At 42.5% G+C, this 26,170-nt stretch overlaps 1 protein-coding gene across 1 annotated transcript in view; it reads right to left on the minus strand.

Moving 5' to 3' along the window:
• Positions 1-26,170, minus strand: part of LOC308304781 (roundabout homolog 2-like) — a gene marked incomplete at its 3' end in the record, with an annotated part of 136,384 nt that overhangs the window by 66,987 nt on the left and 43,227 nt on the right. Inside the window, exon 3 of the mRNA XM_080749411.1 lies at positions 26-183. Coding sequence (XP_080605537.1) covers positions 26-183 — 158 coding nt within the window. The remainder of the gene's footprint in view (positions 1-25; positions 184-26,170) is intronic.

The following is a 26,170-nucleotide window of genomic DNA, read 5'->3' on the forward strand; positions in this document are numbered from 1 at the left end:
ATACAGTATATCAGACTCAACTCACGGTGATCCTGTCGTCTTTAAGGTCCAGCCGTATCTTGTCTTTCTTCCAGTAGGTGGTGGGCTCAGGGTGCCCACGTGGAGGCTGGCACTCCAGGCTGGCAGGCTCTCCCACCGCCACCACCACGTCCTGGGGATTCTGTCTGAAGTCATCACGTAATACTAGGAGAGCGGGAGACAGAGAGCAAGGGTAGTTAAGCCTAATGTACGCTCCGTCGATGCGAGAATAGCAGACATACAAGCTGCTGGCATTTGTTTTTAATTTTGTTCATGCTTTTGTGGTTCCTTTAGCCTCAGCCTGAACGGGCTTTACTTCCTGGCTGAGTGGTATTGGTTTGCCTGACCTGACCTCTGAGGTGAGAGCTCTGCTCTGCTCTTTATTTAGACAAACCAATTATTTTTTTATCCCTTTTTCTCCCCAGTTTAGTTGTTATGCCAATTGATTCCTCCCCACACACATTTCTGTGTTTTCACACTGCTGTTGTATCCTACTGACTCACCTGCCAGTGAGGAGCCCCCACCAGGAGGACATAGAGCCTTCGTCCTACTCCTCCCACCCAACACTCCCTGCTGACAGGTGCCGCCCCAGCCCATAGGAGTACATGCAATGACCAATAAGGAAATGTATATAGTAATAATGTATATAGTCGGGTAGACTAAAATAATAAACTAATGAAATAAACAGGAATACAGATAATTGGTCTTTGTGGTTCTAGTCTCTCTTGCTCTCTCTCCCACGCACGCATGATGCACGCGTGCACACACACACACACACACACACACACACACACACACACACACACACACACACACACACACACACACACACACACACACACACACACACACACACACACACACACACACTAAATAAACAAAATGTTGCCTGTGCTAATTGTGCTGCAATTAACTCCGTAATTATCATTTGTGTGCCACACCTTGTTTTTTCAGTGGAATGCATCTCATTTAACCTGAGGTTGCCAGCTGTGCTCTATTCTGATCCTAGGAACTGTTTTGTCTTGATGCTAATTGCTGCAGGTACAGTCTACTGTTAGGCTCCCGACACACATGTAGGTTTTATCCCTTCGCAAAAACCTGGGGGGGAGGCTCTGAGGTTCCGTTCAATTCATTCCCTATGGAAGTCACATGTTTTGATAAGGGAAGCTTCCCTATTTTTGATAAGTTATAGAACGCACCGCCAGCCATTCTGGTGGTTAACCTCTTTTAACTCTGGTATCCCAATTCTGGGCATGTCATTATAGGCGGAAAACCCTATATTAAAATTGGCTTAAAGCAGAAATAAGCAGTTTTCTGCTGACATAAGCAGGAATCATGCAATTGCTTATTTTTATTTTATTATATTCAGGCGGCTAACAATGCTCCCTAAAAAAATCTAGTCTCTGTGGTGCTTCTAGGAGCTGCAGTCTGCCTCCAAAACTATTATTTTATCTGTAAGAAGCTCTGTCATTAGCAGCTCATTGGTGCATGAACCAGCCGACCGGGGCTAAAAGGATTGACAGACAGGTCAACCAATCTGAACAAGAGGCGTCCTGATTCGTCTGTTATTTTGGATGGGCCCCCAGTTTAATCGATCAATGACAGAACTTCTCACAGATAAAAAATAATAGTTTTGGAGGCAGATTGTAGCCCCAGGAAGTGTCACACACACAACATTTCTTTAGGAAGCATTGTTTGCCGTTGGACTCATTGGAAGCGGTTTTCACCGCTTCAAATGAGTGGCTTTGTGTGTATCACGCCCATATATGGTCATTTTAGTCCAGAATGAACAGGCTTTTTCAAAAACAGAATGTCCGTTTAATTACCATATATGGTGATCTCAGGCCAGAATGAACAGGGTTTTTCAAAAACACAATGTCAGACCTGCCAACCCTGGCAAATTTTTTTGAGTACTCATGCGCGGGCACTTCGTGCCCGCGCGGCGCCCGCAGCGCCCGCGCAGCGCCCGCGGTGCAAATTTTGTGGTTTTCCCGCACAAAACAGTGTATATTTTGGGGGGTTCCACGCATCTTTTTGGGTGGGACCTTTACAGTTATGATAACAAAATTTCACACCAGAAATGTAGCACATTGCATGTCTTGACTTTTGGACCCCCATCAAATCTAGTAAGCATGATTTCAATCGCGATTTTGCATGTTCAACCCCCATACAACCCCATCTTTCAAACAGGGCGGCCATTTTTGCTTACATAACATGTAAAACATAATGGCTATTATCTCAAGAATGCCTGAACGGATTTCCAATCGGACTTTTTTGTTTGAAAGCTGTGAACAAACTGCACAAACATGGTGCATCATCTGTGCATGGGCGTGCATGATCCGTGCACTATAAATTACATTGAAGTCAATGGAGGCTTCTGGCGGGGAACCCTGATGGGAGCTGTTTCAAAATGGCAGTAAATGAGTTTAACTGCACTTGCTCAGAGTTAGTTAACAATAGACTAGCAAAACAGTCTCACCAGTGACTTAATGAATGAACATACATCAACATAATCATGTTATTCAAATAGCAAAATAGCTTTACATTGTCAGGTAGGCTATTTACCTTTAAATATTTACCTGTGTCTTTGTTAAACATTGTTAATTGAGCAGCCTAAATAAAACCACCTTTCTGTGCATGATTTGCATGAAGTTGAAAGTATTCAACTCATGTAGGTTTCTATTGCATTCATTAAAATAGGCCTACATTGTGTATAGATCAAATACCGTCTAGTCTGTATATTCATTCATAGAGGATACAGGCTACTCATTGTTAACAAACCATTAATGTCTTCATATATTCACAGGTGATAAATAACTTGTTCACCTTTAATGTTTTTGACAATACACATAGTCCCCCTAATTCCTTCATTCATACTCATTTAGAGATAGTGGAACAGGGAGCCCAGTATTTTATTTTCATTCGTTTGGATCTTTACTCTAAAGCCTAATCATGGTCAATGTATGCTACAGTTCATTGTACCTGGTCACAAGTTTTGACATTTCCCGACTTCGCTCACGTGCAACACCGTCGTATGACGAAGTATAACACAGGCTTCATACACAACAAGCTGTCGCGGGGGCGACCGCAGTTTAATAGTATAATATTATTGATTCACTTGATTAAAACCCTAACCGCGTCGCGGAGAGGAGCGACAACAACATAACAACCATTTCATTCTCACCATCGTGGCTGCTGACATGTGAATTCACCTTAGCCGAGTGTTATCTTAATATATTACCTGTTAGTCAGACTACTACTCGTTGCACGGCAGCATTGTAGGGGCGACACCGACGACTCGCACAACACGGCCATTCTCCGTTTATCTTCTTTATAAATTAATCGTATTAATATCGCCGTTGTACAAACCGGGCGGCGATAGCTATGAGATGAGATGAGTAGCTTCTTATTATAACTCTATGATGAGTAGCGTAAGTGTACATGCTGCACCGCGCTGAAAACCCAAAACAAACTCATGGCATCCGGTTCAATTCTTCTTCTGCCGAAAAAAACGAGCATATCTTCTGTTCTAGTGCTCCCCAGCGCCATGCGCCCCATTCACACACCATTCAAGTGGTGCCTGGGAGGAACTACACGGCAGGTTGCAAAAATCTTCGCCTCGTTTGCTGCTGCAGAATGTGTTGTTATACCACGCCGCGCCCATCCCCCGAAGTTGCGTAGCAATGAGGGGAAATATCGTACCTGCGTACAGAGCCTTAAAATGCGTGCTTAGTACGCAAAATGCGTACGGGTTGGCAGGTCTGCAATGTATGTCACCTCATGTCCATATATGGTCACTCCAGGCCAGAATGAACAGGTTTTTCCTGTCCCGTACGTGCAAAATATCAGTCCAGAATGAATTGGCTTTTTCAAAAAGCAAAATGTGTGTCCCATGTCCATATATGGCCATTTCAGTTCAGAATGAATAGGCTTACTTTTTCTGTCCTGTACGTCCAGAATATGTGTGCTGTGTCCCTCCCGGTCAGATGAATGGATACTTTGAGGATTGGTCAAGCTTCACATGATAATTTGGCCTTCAGGTTTTATCTGTCTTGCAATGGCAATGACAAATAGCCGCATAAGAGCAAAAGCAAAGGCACAATATCATACCGGCTCTCCAGACAATTCTATACTAAGATTCACCGCTTCACTTCGAACCGAGGTTAGATTTTTTAAATAAGCAATTGCATGATTCCTGCTTATGTCAGCAGAAAACAAGGGTGTCCAGCTGCTCCTGGACACCCTTGCTGACCTAGGCATCACCGGGACGGCACTAAAGTGGTTCTCCTCCTACCTGTCGGACCGGACCTATCAGGTCTCATGGAAAGGTTTGCTTTCATCCCCCCGAACCCTCCAAACGGGAGTCCCCCAGGGATCCGTACTTGGCCCTCTGCTTTTCTCCCTGTACACCAAATCCCTTGGTGCTGTTATCTCTGCTCACAATCTATCCTATCACTGCTATGCTGATGACACTCAACTGTTTTTGTCCTTCCCCCCTTCTGCCACCCAGGTGGAAGAACGCATTGCTGCATGTCTGGCCGACATCTCACAGTGGATGTCAGCCCACCACCTTAAGCTGAACCCGGACAAGACGGAGCTACTCTTCTTCCCAGCTAAGTCTTGCCCCATGCAAGATCTCACTATTTCCATAGATAATGCATTTGTGACTTCAGTTCCTACTGCTAGAAACCTTGGTGTGGTCCTGGACAGCCAGCTATCATTCAAGGCACACATTGCATCAGTCACCCGGTCATGTAGGTTCACACTCTATAACATCCGTAAAATCAGACCCTTCCTCACCCAGGAGGCAGCCCAGCTCCTCATTCAGACATCTGTCATATCAAAGCTTGACTATTGTAACTCTCTCCTCACTGGTCTCCCGGCATGTGCACTTAAACCTCTCCAACTGATCCAAAATGCCGCGGCACGACTGGTCTTCAACCAGCCTAAGTTCTCACATGTCTCTCCCCTTCTCCGCAGCCTCCACTGGCTCCCGGTTGCGGCCCGCACTGAATACAAAACACTGATGCTGACCTTCAAAGCAGCCAAAGGTATGGCTCCTCCATACCTCCAGAAGCTGATCAACCCCTACACCCCCACCCGGTCACTTAGATCAGCCAACACAGGGATGCTGACAGAACCCTCGCTCAAAACTCCAGGGCAAAAATCCACTCGTCCGAGACAGTTTGCCCTCCTGGCCCCCAAGTTGTGGAATAAACTCCCTGTCGCACTTAGAACAACGGACTCACTCGCTAGCTTTCGCCGTGGACTGAAGACTCACCTTTTCAGACTCCACCTAAACCCTTAGCACTACAGAAAAAGAATCAATGAATACATGAAGCTAGTTAGCATTTGTTTTTGTTTTTTAGGTTTTTTCAGAACTTTGATTATATTGTGTTTTTTCTAGATAGATATCCATTTGCATTTGTTATATTGTTGATGATGTACTGACATATTATCTTGTTTATTATTGTGATGTTATCTGCTTATTGTAAGTCGCTTTGGATTAAAAGCGTCTGCTAAATGCCTAAACTGTAAACTGTAAACTGTAAAACTGCTTATTTCTGCTTTAAGGGAAGACCATGTCACCATAACTCAGCCATATAACCATATAAGTTCCCAATGCAGCTACGTACGCTACAGTATGTTGTATAACCTCAATGTGTTGTCATGGCATCAGGCATAAACAAATCAGTCAGCTCCATGTATGGGCAAAAAGGGGGACATGCCCATATTGGGCATACACTTGTGACATCAGCGATCTCCATACTCTATATGGGCATAAAAGGGACAATGACTAACAGATACAGAGATCACCATATATGGGCATATACTGTAGGTCGGATATAGGTAGATGTGAGGGACACGTAGAGCCCCGACATTTTTGAGCGGTGGTCACACCGTCTCCTATACGTGGCTGTGTGTGTGGGTATGTATGTACAGTATGCGTCCGTCCGTCCGTCCGTCCGTCCGTCCGTCCGTCCGTCCGTCCGTCCGTGTCTGTATGTAGCCTGCAGTACCTTTTCTGACCACACATGTTAAGGGAGGGGCGCTGTTGTTCAGACTCACACACACACACACGCCCATGCACTCACGCGCGCGCGCGCCACACACACACACACACACACACACACACACACACACACACACACACACACACACACACACACACACACACACACACACACACACACACACACACACACACACACACACACACACACACACACACACACACACACGCAGCCTCCACCGCTCAGTTCACACAAGTGTGATTTTTAAATAGCCGATGCAATGCATTGTGAGCTTATGGATACATTTTCTAAATTGTTTTGTTGTTAAGTGTGGTTTGTGGTTATTGGTTAAGGCAGCGATTACGCTGATAATCACGCAATTAAAGTTCTAAGCTTTGAGATTCTGTCAGTTTGATTGAACTGATACTTGATGTATGTAGGTGTTAATATTCTGACATGATTCTGTAAGAATAAACATTCATTAGCCTTGTGTATGAACCACATTTGTGACAACAGCAATATTCTGACTTGTCAATAGCAATAGATTGCATAATGACATTGTTGATAATGGTTGAGTTAACGATTGATTGATTTATGACATGGATTGTGGCACCCCATTAGAGCTCCCACTCGTGTAGATTAAATGTTGAAGAGAGAATAACAGCAACCATCATTTGTCAATATTCTGATTTCCAAGCCCAATATCTAATGCAAGATTAGTGTGCGCTAGGTAATTAAGAAGATAATGATAATGCATGATCGATGTGTGTGCTATGCCATGAAATATCATGGTATAGCATGACCTTGAGTGTATCATTGTCATTATACCATGGTTTCATCATTAATATTTCGAACTTACAAGCGACAAAAATGAAATACCGCAGTGGTTTGCTAGGTTAGAGGTGACATAAACAAGATGGATGCGTTCAGAGTCATGTTACCAGGAGACACTGTACTTTTGTACTGCCACTCATTACAATGCATCTCAGCCAATCAAGATGCAAGATGGTCAGAACTACAGCAATTGTGGTACAGTATAATTGCAAATAAACAACAGCTAAATACACAAATAAACATAGCGTCCTATCCTTGCCAGCCCCACTTAACCACATAAGCCCTTATACTTCATTGATCCCCCAGGAGTCTATACTTGGCCAGCTCTTTCCCCCCATACTCAAAATATATTCACTGAAAATACGTATTGTCAGGTTAATCCTCATATAGTTCACAACAGTTCTGCTAAGATCCTATACTCTGAAAAATGAAAACGAGAGGAAAGCCCCCAAACCAGATGTCAATCATGTCTGCTTTAAGTGAAGTGAGGCTCAGTCACGTAAACAACATGTATGCAGATTGCAGACACACTGCACGCTATGTCTGATGGGCTTGATTCAACCATCCTATAAGAGTAATGTTCTCTCTTCAAAGTGACACCCCAAATATCACACTGGACAGCTTTTTTAAAAAGCTTGTCTCTCTGGAGACTGCTGGTTTGCAGTATATGAATCCCAATGAATAATGTATGAAAAGAACATATGTTAACTCATACAGTGCCAGGCGACTTTTAGAGCAACTTTCTCACTATGGGCTTCCCTGCCAAGCGACTTTGGGCGACTTTTACTTAGAAAAAAAACAAAAAAAATTTTTTTTTCAAAAAAAATTTTTTTTTCAAAAAGATTTTTTGGACCCCAAAAAATGTAGTAGGCATGATAGAAATCGCGAAATTGCATGTTTAACCCCCATAGCAACCCCATCTATCAAACATGGCAGCCATCTTTGTTTACATTATAGGAAAACATAATGGCTATTATCTCAAGAATGCCTGAACGGATTTCCAATCTTTTTTTTTTGTTTGAAAGCTGTGAACAGCCTGCACAAACATGGTGCATGATCTGTGCATGGGTGTGCATGATCTGTGCACTACAAATTACATGGAAGTCTATGGAGAGGGCTGGCACTAATGCCACTCGAGGGCATTTTTAATTGGCAGTAAGTGAGTTAATATTGTGGGTATTGGATAGCTCAAAAATAAAGTGAAAAGACCCTGAATGCAGAAAAATATGCAAAAAATGTAAAATAAATAAATAAACAAACAAGATGAATATTGTGGCATCTTATTAGAGGAATGCTGCCGTTGGGAGCCAAATCTGACCAGGTGAAGTCCTATAGAATGTATTTACTATAGGAACTAGCTAGACCAGGGGTCTTCAACAGGGGGTCCGCGACCCCTAGGGGGTCCGCGGAGGTACTGCAGGGGGTCCTCGAAAATTATTGCAAAAAAAAAAAAAAAAAAAAAAAAAAGATTTCAAAAAATGTTTTTTTTTTGTTGCCATTTTTCACATTTATGTTAAAAATAAATCATGATTCTATCCATTTTGAATAGCTTGAATACATGATTACTATGCAATTGACAGATTGTTGATATTATTGACATTGGTTCTCAGTTAATAAGTAGTATGTTTAGAAATGGTAGTGGTACGGCCCACCCTGGCCATGCTCGCTGTAACTTGTACATGTTTAAAATAAAAAACATGTCGTAGCCCCGACCCCCCCCCCCCCCCCCCCCCCCTACGAGGTGGTAGGGGGTCCCTGCTCCGTCTCCCCATCAGTTTGGGGGTCCCTGGCCTGAAAACGTTGAAGACCCCTGAGCTAGACTATAAGGTGAGCTACGCAGTGGTGGAAAAAGTACTCAAATGCTTTACTTAAGTAAAAGTATCAATACTGCAATGCAGAAATACTCTTTTACAAGTAAAAATCCGGAATTCAAAATGTACTTAAAAGTACAAAAGTATTTGCATCAGAATGTAACAGTACACATTATACAGAATCTTTTGAAAATAGCAGAGCTAGCCAAAAGGGTTGAAGCGGTTAATGTATGTTTTGTATGCGATAAGGTCTTGCTGCGCGGTCATTATGGCGTATATGGACAGGGGAATTATCAGCCCGTCGTGTCCATATACGTCATAATGACAGCGCAGCAAGACCTTATAGCACTTATTACCCGGCTAATAAATACAATTAATAATTTGACTCAAAACTAAAAACAAAATGAAGTATTTCCTTGTTTACAGACGGCTGAAAGTGTTCCACAAGTGTTGCGCTCGCCGGTCGCCTTGGAAAACAAGGAGGTGCTGATCAAAAAAATCCATTTTCTGTTACTACGTCGTCTATTTCTCGCCTCAAATGTTTTTAAAAACATTCTTGAGAACAACCTTTAGTTGTAAATGACGCTGTGTGTTTGTTTAGATGGCTGACATGTTGGATACGGTACTAAATTCACCCAGTGCATCCTGACTGCAGCAGGCACTCTAAGCCGTTGATGAGCAGCGGTGAATTATAGAGCGGAGCGGTCATTATACGCCTATAATTCACCGCTGATTTCAGCGCTCGACCTGTTCCTGTCCTCATGGGGCGTGTGTGTGTGTGTGTGTGTGTGTGTGTGTGTGTGTGTGTGTGTGTGTGTGTGTGTGTGTGTGTGTGTGTGTGCGTGCGTGCGTGTGTGTGGTGGTGGAATGGTGGGGCGGCTGGGTGCCGTTCTGATCGGATGGCTTTTAAAGTAGAGCCCCTATGGAGTCCGCACCCATGTGTAGTATGTTGCCTGCACGCACGTAATTATTTCAAATGTACAGTATAGTGCGCCATCGTTGCCTAACGCTGTCTGTTTGAGTATTACTCAATTATTCAAACAAGCCAACCGGAGGAGTGGGGGGAACTCGCTCGTTCGCCACTTTCATTTATCAAATCAGAAAGGGAGTGATTTTGTTGAAAGGCTCCATTCCATGATGGCACAATGGGTGGTAAAAATTTGTGCCAACACGGAGGTATCAGAATACGGATTAGAGGGAGTCGTTCTATGATTAGAAGAGGGGAGAGCGGCAGGGGGTGGGTGGTGGGCGGTTGGGAGGGAGACAGTGGACTCTCTTCTATTTCCACATCATGAACATCACTGTAGAAACTCCTCTACAGCAGAAAACTAGTTTCATTTCATTGCTCTCGCTGAAGTCAAGTCCCAAGGAGTTCTCTTCAGAGAGTCACCTCGCATCTCTCATATTGTCGCTGTCGGGTGGAAACCTTGTGTGTAAAAAAATATATATAATCCAACAAGAAAATAAATCTTTTCTTGTAGAGCTGCTATTTTTGATACTTTTGCGCAACACTGTCATACAACAAAAGATAAAATAGGGCATTGAATTATGGGGAAAAAAGAAGGGAAAAAATCATAAAAAGCTGAAACATGGAGATAGAAGGTTTCTGGCTGACAGAAGCAATATGTGGCTCCCCATACCCATTCCACCATAGATTACCAGTTGGCAACAATCACATGGATTTACGGGCCAGGCTATGTCTATACCAATAACTGATGTTCCAACACAGAGCCTCAGTCTGCAAAGTGCAAACACAATGCATTTACCGTCTTCTCCAACAGATTTTCTTGCCAGTACAGTACTGTATATAATAAATCAGGCTCGCGTACTTCTATTCTTTCTCATCAAGCATGCAACTCAGCATATATAGGACCATTATTTCAGAAATGCCAGTCAGAGAAGAAACTTGAGGAAGCTATGGTTTGGTTTTGGTTTAGGGAATCTATACATATTTGTCACGGGACTAAAAATGCCCGGGAACATTGAAAGGTGAGCAGGCCAAAGTAAAAGAAACATTATAACATTATATTATATGTGCCCTTTCTACTGTGAATAATGAAACAAACCAGCAACGTACAGCAATTGTTCTCAAAGCGGGGGAGGACCCCCGCTAAATTAGTGATAGAACAAAATGGACCCATAGTCCCATACAGGTCTGTACTGTAACTCAGAGAGTGTACGAATGTACAGTACACTCTCAGAGTTACATTATTACTGAGGACTATCCTTGAAATGTAAATGGTTTAGAATCACTGGCCTACATTGAACACAGTACCTGGTCCGTGTGTATCAAAAAAGTGCCTCGGTTAAGCTTGTTTTTGGTGGAGATGACGGAGGTGCGCCGGCTCAAGCGGACTTGATCCACGTGAGACACTGCCGAGCGAGCTAAAGTGAGCGAGTCGCCGTGTCGAACGTTGCGAAATCCGCTTGAGTCGACTCAGCGCCGATCGAGTAGTAAACAAGGGGGCCAGAATAGAAAATCTTCGTCCCCCAACTGTCGGCTCCTCTGCGCGAGGACCGACACAGCAGAGCGCTCCCTACCTCCGGTTCAGCCAATCACAAGCTTCCGCAGGTGTGTCTTGCTTTAACCGAGGTGCTTTTTTGATACACACATATTTAATACACTGAAGCTCAGCAGCATGATCACAAAGCTTAAAGTAAAATCAAGTCTAGTGAAATTGCCAAATGTTATACTCTGACCTTATTGTTCTTCTTCAGTGAGTATAACAGGTGCAAATACTGTGTAGCCGGTCAACATTACAGGAGAAGAAATGTTATTATTTGTGACCCATCAAAACAATAAGCCAACTCAAAGCAGTGGATTTAAAATTAGCGTCATTCGCACCATATGCAAAATTAAGGAAAAAATGGTTGTAGCAGACAGATGGTGATACTGTAGGTGACTTAATTACATGCAGCTATTAACACAAGCCGCATTTTGTTTGCTGCATCTGTGTGCGTGTGTGTGTGTGTGCGTGCGTGCGTGCGTGCGTGCGTGTGAGTGTGCGCGTGTGCGTGAGTGTGTGCGTGAGTAATATGGATTAGAAAACCTCACAGCTCATAAACCCTCCCAAATGAGTAATTCTAAAGTGTTGCATTAATATAAGCAATACAGTCACTATACAGCAAGAAAAATAAATAGGATTTATATATGTGCAGAAAGCACAGACCATGAAAGGTTACGGTACAAATTGCTGTATGAAACAACTGATTATATTTCCATTTTAAATATAATTAAGCGCTGCATGGAAACAGCATGCAATGAGAATCCCGACGCAGGTTTAAAGGAATAAAAACCGTTTTTCAACCATATCTTCAGGTCTTTATCGGTAAGAGTAGTGATCAACATGGTGCTAAGTCCATCAAAGCTCTTTGTATTCTCACCTCTGCCATTAGGGGAAACTAGTATGGATAATGGCCCCCAGAGCTGCCTTATTTGCAGTGTATTCTGGGTATTGTAAAACGCCAGTCCATTGCATTTATAGATCGTATTCACACCGCGGCCATCTTTGATCACATGACCACGTCGGGTAGCAAGCAGCCAATCAGAAGCTCAAAACAGCATTTTGGGTAAGGCAAGACCCACCCGCGGATGATTGGCTGCTTGCCACCCGACGTGGTCATGTGATCAAAGATGACCGTGGTGTGAATAAGGTCTATTCAAAAGATTGCATCGATCAACACATGTCACCAATTAAATATTCACAGATTGGACAGTTCCAATGGAGCAGTTTTACTTTCGGTTGTCAGTGTTACATACAAGCATTGCACATTTTGTGCACTTGAAGTTTAACTACGGTAATTTACTGCCCCAACCTGAGAATCCCGGCAAAAAGCTGTTGGTCAAGGCTGCTGCGCCCGAGAAACCAGAAAATTTCATTTGATTTCATTTATAAAAAAATAATCCAAAACCGGATCACCGATCGGCGTCCCAGTATTTCCCAGTTTGTTTACTTCCTGGTTAGGCCGGTAACCCGGAACCGGAAGTCGTAACCCGGAACACGGAGAAGCCGTTTCTCTGTAGCTGTTTCTTTCTGTTTGTTTACATTCTAAACACTGCTAAACACTGCTGGAGAACAGAGAATCGGATTCACATGCATTTTATTTTGTTCACGAACAGCGGACGGCGTGCACGCATGTCGCGCACTATCCGTGCACGATAGACACACACGCGCCCACGTTAAAAGGTAAGAAAGTTTTTAATGGCGGTAAATGAGTTTTAAGCACTATGAATCTTTGGTGAAAATGATCAAATGCTTTCATTTGAGATAAAATTCTGACCATTTCTTTCGAAATAATATTGTAGGTATTGCATTATTTTTTTCCCCCTAGCATTTGCATGCTGTATACAGTGTATAGGCCTACTGTGTAATAACATGTACTTGTGCTTCAATGTAATTTTTAACAACTCCAAGAGTGTACAAATGGAACAAAATAGACATGTACACTCAGAGTTCAATGAACATGCTTTATACAGTATACAAAGATCCTGAGTGTATGTTGTTTTACTTGTTTACAGCACTGTAAAGACTTGCAGTGATCTAGAGTTGAAAATGGCATTCTAACAGTAAAGTGATTTCATGTGAGTTTCTTGTGTGAGTTAAATTGTCATTCTAATATATTTTCCCTTTGTACACTGTAGGAGTTACAGACCTGTAAGGTTGCATTTGGTTCCTAACTATGAATCGTTTACCTGGGGACCCCCTGGAACCCCCTCAAGGACCCTCCCGGACCCCATGTTGAGAGCCAGTACTGTATGTACATATTAGTACTGTAGTTTGGAGTTTGGAGTTTGCTGAGTTTGCGAAGAATTCAGCCTGTAGGGCTGTGTCACTTTGTCAACAGCAGTCAAGGGTGTCCCATTTCTGTCACACATACACACACATGCACGCTCGCACATACACACACACACACACACACACACTCAAACAAACAAACCGAAAGCTTTTACAGTATCTGTGGTGGAAAGTGACAAAGCACAGTTGCTCAAGTATTGTACTTTGTACAATTGTAGTACAAATTACTGTAGTTTACTTTGAGTATTATCATTTTCTGCTTCTTTACACTTAGTTTGCTCTATTACATTTCATCGGGAAATATTCTTTCACTGCACTACTTTTAGTTAATTTGCATTCAGAATATTAATAGAAATATAGACAAACTAGGAAGATGCATTTGGAAATTGCAAGTGTGGCATATAAGGAGATCTCTGTGTCATCAATATGAAGCCCATATCTTGGAATGCCCATACAGTATATGGACATATTGTGTCAGTCTCATGTGGTCCATATTTGGGAAAAGTTTAGTTTGGAGAGGATAAAGCCTATACTTCGTCATATGCCGTAATCGTACTGCAAAAATAGACGATCTAGAAGTCGCACGTCTCAATGTGAGGCGTTGCTGGCTTGTAGATCTGCTATTTGTGGAGTCTAAGCATAAATGACGGGTGGGGGGGAGGGGGGGGAGGTTGCGTTGGGAAATCTTTGAATAAATAAACAAATTAAGATGTCTGTGCCCTAAAAAAGTCATCAGCAATCAGTCAGAGGCAACATCATGAGCGTTTACACAATGTCCCTTGGGGCCATGAGCCCAGAAATACATTACCTATTAGAATGCAGCAGCAGCAGGACACGGCATCAGCTGATCATGACCCCCTGTCACACAGAGTCCCAGCTCGCATAAAAATTATTTAGTCGTTGGCATTAAAGTTACACAGGATGTCTGGTCGGCTGATGCATAAGGAAGAAGAGTGCGGGCTAATTGTGCAATTTGCCGTGCATATGGTCGCTATCCGACAGATTTATCCTTGTGTGTACTCTGTGTGTGTGACGTGTGTATGGAAATGGCAGATCTACAAGCTCACAACAAAGCTGACTCTTGAAACATTTTGAAGGTCAAAGTGGTTAAGTCTGTCTGTGGGTTTTATAAATCTGAAAAGAACTAATTAACAACTACCTTATTACAACACTCAACAAATCATTATCTCACATCAAAGGCCAGGCAAAGATTAAGAGGTGCATGGTGCATGAATATTGTGGAAAAATAGCTGTCTCGCTTTGGTACCATATTTGGTACCTATTGTTTTTGTTATTGATAACACATGACATTTTCTAAATGCAGTGGGTGGAATAGTACATTCAGGTATTGTAGAAAAAGCAATTACGCACATAATTAATCGTTAACAAGATTTACAAATTAAACTCAAACTCTACAAAATGGAGTGATGAATATATATTTAAAAGTTTTGCCTGTCTTTGTGCTAATTTGTAATATCCCTTATACTCTCATAGGGGCGTTATTGCTAATGAATAGGCCTGTAGCGGCTTTTTCTTTTTTCCTAGGTCATCAGGGTTTTTATTAATTTATATTTCCCCCTCCAGAGTTTCTATTTTTAAAGGACACATTTCTAAAATAAGTCTCTTCAAGTCTTTTTGTGTTGATCAAACATCCTGGAGCATGGGTGCACATTTTGGGTCTTCTTTTCTTGCTGACATAATACTGGTAAAATCCCAGCCTCTGTCACCTTCAGATTTCGGGCACAATCTACAAATTCACACTTCATGGGTTTTCTAAAGACCATTCCTTTACGCATTCTTTGCCCTTTGAGATAGGGAACCAGTCAGCCACCATCAAGGTTTAACACGGACGCCCTAAACCCTGTCATGTTTAATTAGCTCCCATTCTCTCGTCATGTAATGCAAATTGAAGTTGTGGATGGCACAGGAGGCTCACCCCTCCCCCATCCCCTCAACCCTCACACTTGCCATCCTCACAGTTACAGTAACAGCATTCCCACAGACCACACTTCCACATCTATAATTGATTAGCCCTGTCTCTTCGCGTATTCCTCCTCCATGTGATGCTTCCCCTGCACCCGGGCCTAACCTGTGTTGCCCTACCGCTTTCCCAGCTCCCCGGGACCATTTTCACCTACTTATACCTGAGTCGCTGGCTAAAGAACAACACACATGGTTGTGTGTAAACATTTATGTGTACATGCTCCAGGTTTATGATTTTTAATGCGAAGGTATACTGAACAGGCGTTTTCTAATTAAAAGGATGCCGAACGTGTCTAGCTCTCACTGAGAGCACAACAAACCCGTACTGCAATCCAAGACTCAGGCAATGACTTCTTGAGAGGTGAATTATGCTGTTGCCCTCACTGCAGGGATGTGAAAAATGAAGAAAAGAAGGGAGAAAATAAATAAATATATAAGTGAAGGGAGCCATGGTTCATATATATAGTACACAGTAAATATATATTTCTTTATTCCTCTTCATCTTTCAGAGAGCATGGACGTCATACAACCTTACAGCAATATTGTGGAGATGTAACCTCAGCCGGGGAGCGAGCCAGGGATCTGAATCTAACCTTTTATCCGCCTTGTTTCACTAAATCGCTGATCGCCCAGGGAGAGAGGGCTTTTCTTGTAGGCTGCATATCTTTCCCTTACAGAGATCGTTACACAGCCGCCCCGGAATCCAACGGCGGAACTTGATAACGCACGATAACGACTCGATGATTGTGTTTCCTCTAACAGGCCTCAACGTGTTCGAACAAGGTTTAATTACTATAACCGATTGTATAACGTGCCTCGGCAAGGTGCGTGCAGGCGGTGAGAGGCAGACGCGGAGAGATGCAAAGGAACAAGTACAATATGTCTCTGCACACCGCATGGGAAATAGCAGCCACTCATCCACCTAACATTTGCACTCGGGTACGCTTTCAGAGTGAATGATGCAAGCGAGACTGCAGCGAATGCAAGTATGGTTGGCTGTGGCGGGTTGTTTTTTTCCCCACTGGCTTGACTCTGATGGGATTTAATGGAGAAAAGTGGTGTCAGCGAGAGGAGCGAAATGCCCGGGATCATCTGTGCCTCTAAACCATCCAGCATGATCACACACATGTACTGCTGGCCAGCACAGCAGGGGATTCTTTCTGAGCCTTGTTTACCGTATATTACGATTAGATCCATCTCTGCATGGCTAGATGCAGATGGCCCACAATATGTGTATGTTTGGATATCACATAGATGTGTATGCATGTGTTCATGGAACTGTACGGGCGGTTATATCGCAATAAAGCACACACCCAACTGCTACCATTCAGGACAAAGGGAAACTAATTAAAATGGTAATGCGATGCTATCACACAGATCCATAGTAATATGCTATATGTCCATGGCATGCTTTCTTTTGCGCTGATTGCAGACTGTGTATATCTGTGAACGTTCTGGAATGGGCAAAGATGGGAGTAGTGCACATAAGGTCCATGTGACCTAGACAGATTTGGAGGTGAGCAGAGACAATGAAAAATGTTTGTGTGCACGCACGCACGCACGCACGCACGCACAGCATTGAGGTATTGTTGCAAAGCAAAATCAGGGATAACTAGAAGCAGTGCTTTTCCGAGCACAAGTCTCCACCAGGCCAGGCGTCCTGGTGGTGCTATAATAGGCCAATGTAAAAAGGGTGGCATGTGTTCTTCACCAATCTTAGACCTTTCATGGCGCCACCATGAGGCTGATTTGAACATTTTGTAGTGGAATTTCTTCCTCGACCTAGAGGGAACGTGTGTGCGCGATTTCATGTTAATTGCACTCTGCGTTTGTGATTTGAGGCATTTTGTCCAAAACGGACCAATCTTACAAACTTTGAAAGCCAATCTCAGCCAATCAGGATGGAATATGGACAATAAGACACATCCATGTCGATCAAATGACTGTAGAGATACTGTCCGATTTGCGTGATTTTTGGACAAAATCTGTAGGAGTACTGGCCAAAAGGTAGTTTTGCACAAATTGGCCTCCTGGTGGCGCTAGAACAGGCCCTTGTGAAAAATGTGGGGCAGAGGTTCTGAATTGGCATCCAGGGAGTGTGTGTGCTCAGTTTGGCAGTGTGCGTGTTTTGGGTGCAATTTTTCTAAATATTTAAATTTGACGCATTTGCAAGATCACAATAGGTCTTGATGTGGTGTGCTGTCATCTTGCAGATTGGTTATTTTTGCTATTTGTTTTGCGATGAAGTACTGTACAGTAGCCTATAGGATGTAAGTGTTTAACAGGCCACCAGTCACCATGGACCTCCAGGAAATAAAGCATTACACATCAGTCCCTAAAGCTTAGCTCTGCCTAGAAGAGAAATTAGACATTTCATCGCCGATTTGCCCCCCCTGGTCCCGGCAATCAGATAAGAACTCTGGTTCAGGGTCTTGATCAAAATGATGTTCTGTGCAGAGTTATATTTTGTAATACAGTATAAGGGGTTCACAGATTCCAATCTATAAATCTCCCAAACAGTTCACAGACATACCGGAGCCGCCTGGTCATTTCAAATCTGTTTCATACATTATTTACAAGTAAAAATATGGATGCAGAGTCAAGAGACGGTGAGAGGGATGTATGAAGAAAACAAACTGAATGCATTGGATATAAAATGTAGGAGTTCAAGACCACGTTTTCTTTTAACCAATACTACTAGTAGCAACACTGCAGACAGTGCTTGCACAGCATGGAATAAAACAAATACCTGTAATAACAAGAAATAGAGTCTGAAAACAGCAAGGCCACCTAGTCCAATCTTTAGCTACTGATAACTTATATGTGCACAGCTTGTGGGTGAAGCTACACTATACAGGTTGGCCAAAAGGATTTTTTTCACGATAACGTCACGGTCGGACAGAAACCTCATATCTCCAAATTGCAAATGAGTGTTGCACAAAAATAGTGAAAATAGCTTAACACACAATCACACAACGCTTTGCGATGTGAGGCGCTGTGTGCTTGTATTTATTTTCAAAAATAAATACAAAGCGAACAGTTTTGTACATAAAAGGTTTCCACCCGACAACAACGACGTCTATGTTGGTGTTGTAACTAAAGGAGGATGAGACTGGCTGGGCACTGTGCCACGTACCCGGAACTGATGGCAAGCTCACTGACACTGTGGGAGCTGACCCAAGGCACTTCCCTAGGAGAGGAAGGGGGCACACCTCCTCCGTAGACACACTGCAGTGTGTAAATCTTGATTCCTTTTTAAATGTCTAACTGTATATATTTTTTGTCAACTAAAACGTGTCTCACAACTCCAAGTGAGTGGTCCCCAAACTGAGGTAATTGAAGTATGCTGTGTTTTTAAATGTATTGTCTGAGGAGTGACACTATCTGTGGATGGAAGTTGGACAAATGAAATGGACAGCTTGGCCATCAAAATAAGTGAAGACCAGGTAAAAGATAGAAAATGTTTATATAAATACGTCAAGAACACAGCTATAAGTCATTATAACGTTTCTTCTAATTTCCGTATGGAGAATGTAATTTTCATACTGCCTCCCCATACTTTAAGCGTAGTGTGATGCACCTTCATGTACTAATCTTGTACTGCAAGTATGTTTGCAATTAGAAAGAGGAAAACCTTTGAAATGTCTTCCTATAGTAGTGTGTAAAGGTGTGTGATGTTAACCCACTTAAATGCTATGCTAGTTCAGCGGTTCTCAACCTTTTCAGGCCGTGACCCCAAAAATACTCATATTTTAACTGGGGACCCCTCCACCCTGACGAGCACTAAGAGTTGAGGCATTACATCTTGAATAATACGGTTCTATTGTGAAAATAGCAGATCTACATGACGATTATCTATATGACAAATTAAACATTGTCCAAATTGTTAAATATTAGAGGCAGAAATTGTGAAAATAGCCGATCGGCTATTTTCACAATTTCTGCCTCTAATATTTGATAATTTGGCCAATGTTTAATTTGTCATATTAGAGGTATTAAAAAGAAATGTGCAGATACCCTCTACACTTAATCTTTATCTTGTTTTTTTTACTGTTAAGAGAGAAAACAATGTTGCACATTAAGTTAATCATCTGCTCTCACCTGGGGGTCCCGACCCACAGGTGAGAACCACTGTGCTAGTTAACCACAGGACCCTGGTCAACTAGCTACTTTGTTCGCTCCTTTGCTCCTACTGGGTACCTCCTTTTTCCCCCCTTCAACAAAAAATCTCCTTGCCGAAAAAATTGCTGATACAAGCTCACAAGTACGAGCTTGTCGATCAGCAATTTCCTACACAAGTTTACCTATTTCCACTGAATGTTCGCCAGTTATGATGACATTGGAATGCTGGAGTTCACGTGATTATAACTCCTTTAGTCCGAGTCTGGACTCTAAAATGAGTGAGAGTGGGGGGGTCTCCATTGAAACCCAGGAGGTAGCTTACCAGATGATTCACCTCCAAACTCTACGGATTGCATCCATGCACACACCTCCCCTCCCTACTAAGCTCAAGGCCGCCCTACATAAACAGTGACTGTACATAAAACACTGCAAGCCAGGATTCTACGGGAGCAGCAGTGGGTGGCTGCCACTGTTGGGATCCAACACTGTGGACTGTGCGACTGACCTACTGCTCTACATTACACATGAAAAGACAACCCACGCTTTCAGCACAGCGCTGCTTTGTGTAGGGTATCTCGGCGGATGAAAATGGGACTTTCAATCAGACAGTGTGGTCCCCCACTTCAGGAAATGACACCCATTCTTCATGTATGACAGTTCCATAGACAGGCATGCAAGGGAAATTATTATTAAAAAAAAATGGTAGGGGATAATGAGGTGATCAGAGTCATCCATTAGAGAGGAAAATATAACCCTTGCATGCATGCATGCATGCATGCATGCATACACCATGAGCCAGTGAGTGTGCATGCACAACGCTCGCTGGCTCATAAGTGCACACAAACACTGAGGCACAGAGGAAACACATACAGTACACTCGTATGCGCTACACAGTACACACACACATTTTGTTTAACCATATCGTTGTTGTCGGGTGGAAAACAATTCGTTTTGTGTTTATCGTTTTCAACCAGTGAAAATAGCCGATCTACAAGCACACACAATGCCTCGCACCGGGAGGCGTTGTGTGCTTGTAGATCTGTTATTTTCACTAGTTTTGTGCAACAGCCTATAGCATGGTGAAGCAGGGCTTTACTGAAAAAACATACAAATTTGAAACTTGGAGAAACAAGGTTTCTGCCTGACAGTGACCCCAAGCGACCGGCATGTCATAAAAGACGCACATTTGCCACAAAATAGCAGATCTAAAATCTGACAACACACCGCAACACGATTTCTTACGAGCTTGCAGATAGATGATATTCATTGAAGAGATTTGCTGTAAAGGGAGAACAGGAGGGGACTGTATAGAGCTGTATAGACAGACCCTTGGGTGATACTGGTCAACAATTCCGGCTTTAAGTGGTCAATAAAACATAACGGTTCAATCCAGTAAGAGCTCTATTCTGCAGACATACAGATTTCAAATTTGTGTTCATGCTCAGCACGGCTCTCTCAATCCCATCCGCCTCTGTCTCCCAGTAGCAAGTTCCACCTATAGTTTCTAGTCCTCCAACCCCCTCTGACAGTCCTGCTTCTTCACATACGTAATGTTTCTGTCACTGCCTTCACAATCTATACTTAGTATTTCATGCCATCTCCCCCCCAGGTCCCATCTTCACTATCTATTTATCCATCTCCCAGGGAAAGAAAATAAAAAGAAAAAAAGGAAAGAAAAAAAAGAATGCATGGCGTGCAATGCTGCTTATTCGGGCTCATCTAAAGCCAAGGCTCGATTAAAAGAAAACACAGATGAGGAATTTAAATATAGCAGTTCATTATCAGTGTACGATGTGTGGCGCATTGCTTGACAAAATAACAGTAAACACTGTCACTGACGAGGCTAATCCCAGCACAGCTGTCAGTATTAGGTCCTCTAATCCTGGTCCAGATCGGTGATGTGCTCATTCACCGGCTCCAGGACAGATGAGTGACAGGCCACCAGGCTGCCAAATGGGGCTGATGCTCATTTTCAGTGGTGGAAAAAATACTGATATTTTTTACTTGGGAAAACCATCCCATTTTCAATATTGAACTTTCTCCTTTACGGTATATTAATGACATAGTTCAATATTGAAAATGGGTGGTTCTCACCATTAAGAGTATCAATACTTCAATATAGAAATACTCTGTATTAATAAAAATATTTTCTTTGTGGCTTTTTTCATGTTTCCTGACCTCAATTACACCCAAAAAAAAAGAACAATCAACATTCAGTGTTTTTTCTGTAATCTGTAGTTTTTTGAAAAATAAGGCTCAGAAAAGTGAGTTCGTTTTCCTCTGGACATACACATCATCATCCAGAGGAAGATGTGGTTGTAGGGGAGGGTGTATCACCTTTGATGTTACTTTCCACTGTGTTTGTATCGTTCTAATGCACCATTTACCATTTACCAGTTCAGTTGTTGCATTCACCCTCACCTACAACCACCTCCTCCCCTGGAAGATGATGTGTTAGTCCAGAGGCAAATTAACCCACTTTTCTGAGCCTATATTCCAAAAACTACAGATTACGGCAACTAATCAAGCAACTAAGAATCTGTTAGGGGAACCCACAAAAGCCTGAGTAGAAGCTAAAATGACCCCAAACTTGTGTGAAAGTGAAATATCCCTTTAATATACAGTATGCAAGGATGTTTTTGGTGTAATCCTTTTAGATTAAGTGTTTGAATGTACTCGTGCCTTTTACATTATTGTCTAATAAAATATGCAATCAATCAATCAAACTCTACCTATACAAGTAGGTTCAAATAAAGTTCTATTCATTTAAAGTCCCGGAGTGAAGCTTTAATACAGACATGCATATGCTCACCACAACAAAAAGGGATCAGTCCCCACTCAACTCTCTTGGCTCCTGTTCTAACTTGTTTCATCAAAATTAAATCCTTTTAAATCTGTTTAAAGCCGTCGCCACCTGCCAATCCGGGTACTAAGCGCTGAAACGCTAATAATTGATCACAAAGTCCTCCCCAGCAGCAGCTAGGGGGAGGGAGAGGCAAACAATGCAGGGATAACATGGGTGTTTCCCTGTGGGCGGTGTAATAACCCTTTAAATCATGGGAAAATGACTGCTGTGACAGGCTGACTCCGCAGACTGCATGCGTTGCACTTCTCTGGGTGGGCTGCTGACACACTGGAGCCAGCCGATACTCTGTCTTCTGTCTGATCTGCATACGACGCCATGTGTCAGGCCCAATTGTCTGTGGCCAGATGAACAAAAGAGAGGAGAAACAACATCTGGTGTGATGTACAGTATCAGTGTACTGTATAGGAGAGGTCACATGGGCTGAGACATGTAGGAAATGACTGACAGACGGCAGCATGCGCGTGGATGCCAACCGACAGAACGTACACTCAAAGTGACAAAATGACAGCGTTTTGTGTTTTTTTCCTGCTAGCTATAGGGAATTCATGTGGGGTTTCTCACAAAACTGGACACGGCCACATATACATGTGTACTGTTGTACATCAGATTTATTTTTGCCGGCCCAAAATGTCAAATGCAATTTCTGCTTGCTGGTCAAATTGTTATAATCCCAGCCAACCTCCTCTATTTTCAAGGCATGAGCGTGTGTGTGTGTGTGTGTGTGTGTGTGTGTGTGTGTGTGTGTGTGTGTGTGTGTGTACACTGTTAAAAATAATGCCCATGTGAAAAGGTCATTATGATTTTGTGCTATCGTACTATACCAGGAGGTCAGTTCAAAACTTGAAAAATGCTGGCTTTGCACAAGTCAAACTGGGAATGATTCATGCATGCAAGAACACGCACGTGGGCATGCGTGCACCCTGGGTGCAGCACCCAGGCAGGCATGCACACATACACATACATACTGTACTTCAGACCCCTTTTTTAAGGAATTAGAGACCAGGTTCTGCATGCTAAACACCTTGACTTCCTCATCTGTCCTTTCTCAATTTGCTATTTAGTTTTAAGATAATTCACTTGAATGATTTCATTAAATTGCGTGTGCAAAGTCGGGAAAATATAAATTGCATGGGACTGGATGGGGAATAGCACAGGATAAACTAAAGCTGGATTCATCCCTACACATGCAGTTTGACAACTTGAACTCTAGCATCCCAATTCACCAAAAATAACACAACACGTTGTGAGCTTGTAGATCAGCAATTTTTTTGGCAAAGAGATTTGGTGTAGATGGGAAAAAGAGCACACCAAGTACAGAGACAACTCAAGTCCAGTTTAAGTAAGAATAGAGGTTTTGAAGTGGTTAACACAATCCTATACTACTCACCTCAGAACAGAAGATACTGTACAACCAGGGATGTGCTGCAGAGCATGTTAGAGAGGCAGGGGCTGACATTTGGTGAAAATATCGAAAATAGCAGACCTCCAAGCTCTTGAAACCACATTAAACTAAGTATAAACAAGTGAATACTGGACATGTGGCGTAACGGCATGGATTTCTACACAGAGAGGGCAATTCTTTCAACATAAGATGCTGCATTCAAGTTCATGAGAGTTTGGACAAGGTCATTATCTTTAATGCTGCCTTCAGGTATGGCAAGGAAAGGAGGCATTTATGGCAAGGAAAGGAGGCATTTGCATTTCTTTCACCATATTAAAAACAGCATTCATGGTCTAGAGAGGGCACCTTTTACAGACAGATATAAGGGCAGGGGCTCAAGCCCCCTTTGATGTCTATGTGTGCACGTGCCTGTGTACAACCACAGATGAATAATATGTTCATATTCAACTGACCTCCGAACAGCACATACAGCCACAATGTTATAACAGAATCCCACATGTACCGTACACTGCTGACCTCAGAACAGCACATACAACCACTGTAAGTTAATGTATGGAAATATATAGAATTTTAAATTATTACATTTAACAATATCATGTAACTGATTAACCTAATTGAAATGTACTGCCATCAAATAATGAGCTAATGCCATTGACGTCATAGTAATATCTGGAGTGTTCACTTTCTAAAATACTAAAATACTAAAATATACAGTGTTATCATTGGAAATTGACAATGCCACTAATGTCACCGTTGAAGGGCAGTCTGGAGCCCTGCTGATTGCAGTACTCATGCAGCAATATTGACCATCCTTCAGTCAAAGTTTAATGCCAAGCTAATTTTTTATGGGGACCTCTGTACCCATAAAAAAAAAATCTACCTCCACAGAAACTCATGTTACAGCATTGTAAGTACTGAACTGAAGTGGCATTGACATTCCCTATTAGTCAAATGGTTGCAGAATGTGATGGATGGATACCTAGATATTATGAAGCAATAAGCACAAAAGTGTATTACAAGTAGGAATGGAGCTCGTTAATTTTTATTGATAATGAGCACCTTATCGATCCTGCTTATTGAGCCGGGCTTTTATCGAGCCCACTATTGAGCATTTTCATTTTATTTATATGTATATATTTTTTTAACTCATACAGTGCCATCCGGCCACAAGGGGTGCTAGAGTGCCAGAAATTTCTCCATTGACCTTCTTTATAGCTTTCGTCGACCCTCTCCCAACTGGCCTGTGTTTTCACTCCGGTCAATCCTATGGGTGTCCAGAGGAGGAAGCTAGCTGACACGTAGCCAAAATGCTAACCCATTGAGAAGCCCGATCTAAAGCTATTTCAGCCGCAAAAAACTTTCTCGTTGGGTCTGGGGACACAATCCGGAGAAAATCCTGTCTAAAGATGTGATTTATTATTGGAGTGGGCGGCGCGATTCGGCCGTTAGCGCGAATACGGCCCGTGGATGGCCGAGTCTAAGTCCCGGCCAAGGATGGACGTCTAGACCGGGGCTTCGTTGAGGCCTCCGATAAAATAATTCATTTTATTAAATATCCCGGACTAGTTCGGGATAGGCACCCTGGAATACGTCGCGCCGCCTACAATTAACATTTGGTGAACATTGGGGGGGGTCTAAACTTTATTTTAAACCATTTTCAATGGAATAAATCGTCGGAGCATCTAGCGTCTCTCGTTGGTGAGCGCTGGGCGAGCCGGGACCACCCACGTTGCTCCAAGCAGCTCGGGGTAAGTAAAATAGCAAATAAAAAATTGTTTTTGATCCCGAATATCCCGAACTAGTTCGGGATAGGCACTAAAAGGGTTAAGATGTGAGATGACAAATTCTGAACAGAACTGGTATCTCTTTGTATTGGCCAGTTTCTGGCTGACCACCATCTATGAAGATGACAATTGACAAAAGTAACAAATATTATCATTAAATATCATTAAAACAACCATCCATTTAATGATTAGTGTGCAATAAGTGTTAAATGGCTTTATATTATGAATAGTAGCCTACCTCTTGTGTTGATTGTTTAAACATGACTTCATGGGCCGCTATGCTCGATAACAAGCTTGATAAGCCCAAAGCTTATTGATATCGTCTACTTGTTATGGAGTTTGTGGTGGGCCCTTGTTTCGAGCTCCATCCCTAATTACAAGTGGTAAGACTAAGCACAGACTTTGTTCCCAAAGTGATTTTTGTGCCTGCAGTCTTCTGGTCAGACTGAATACATGCAATTTCCTTTTGGGAAATGTGATTTGCTTGATACTATGTTTGATAATATCCCAACTGAACAATTTAATTAAAAAAGTATGTTA

The sequence above is a fragment of the Nannobrachium achirus genome (genome assembly GCF_963921795.1).
Source record: "Nannobrachium achirus genome assembly, chromosome: 19".
Lineage (NCBI taxonomy): Eukaryota > Metazoa > Chordata > Actinopteri > Myctophiformes > Myctophidae > Nannobrachium > Nannobrachium achirus.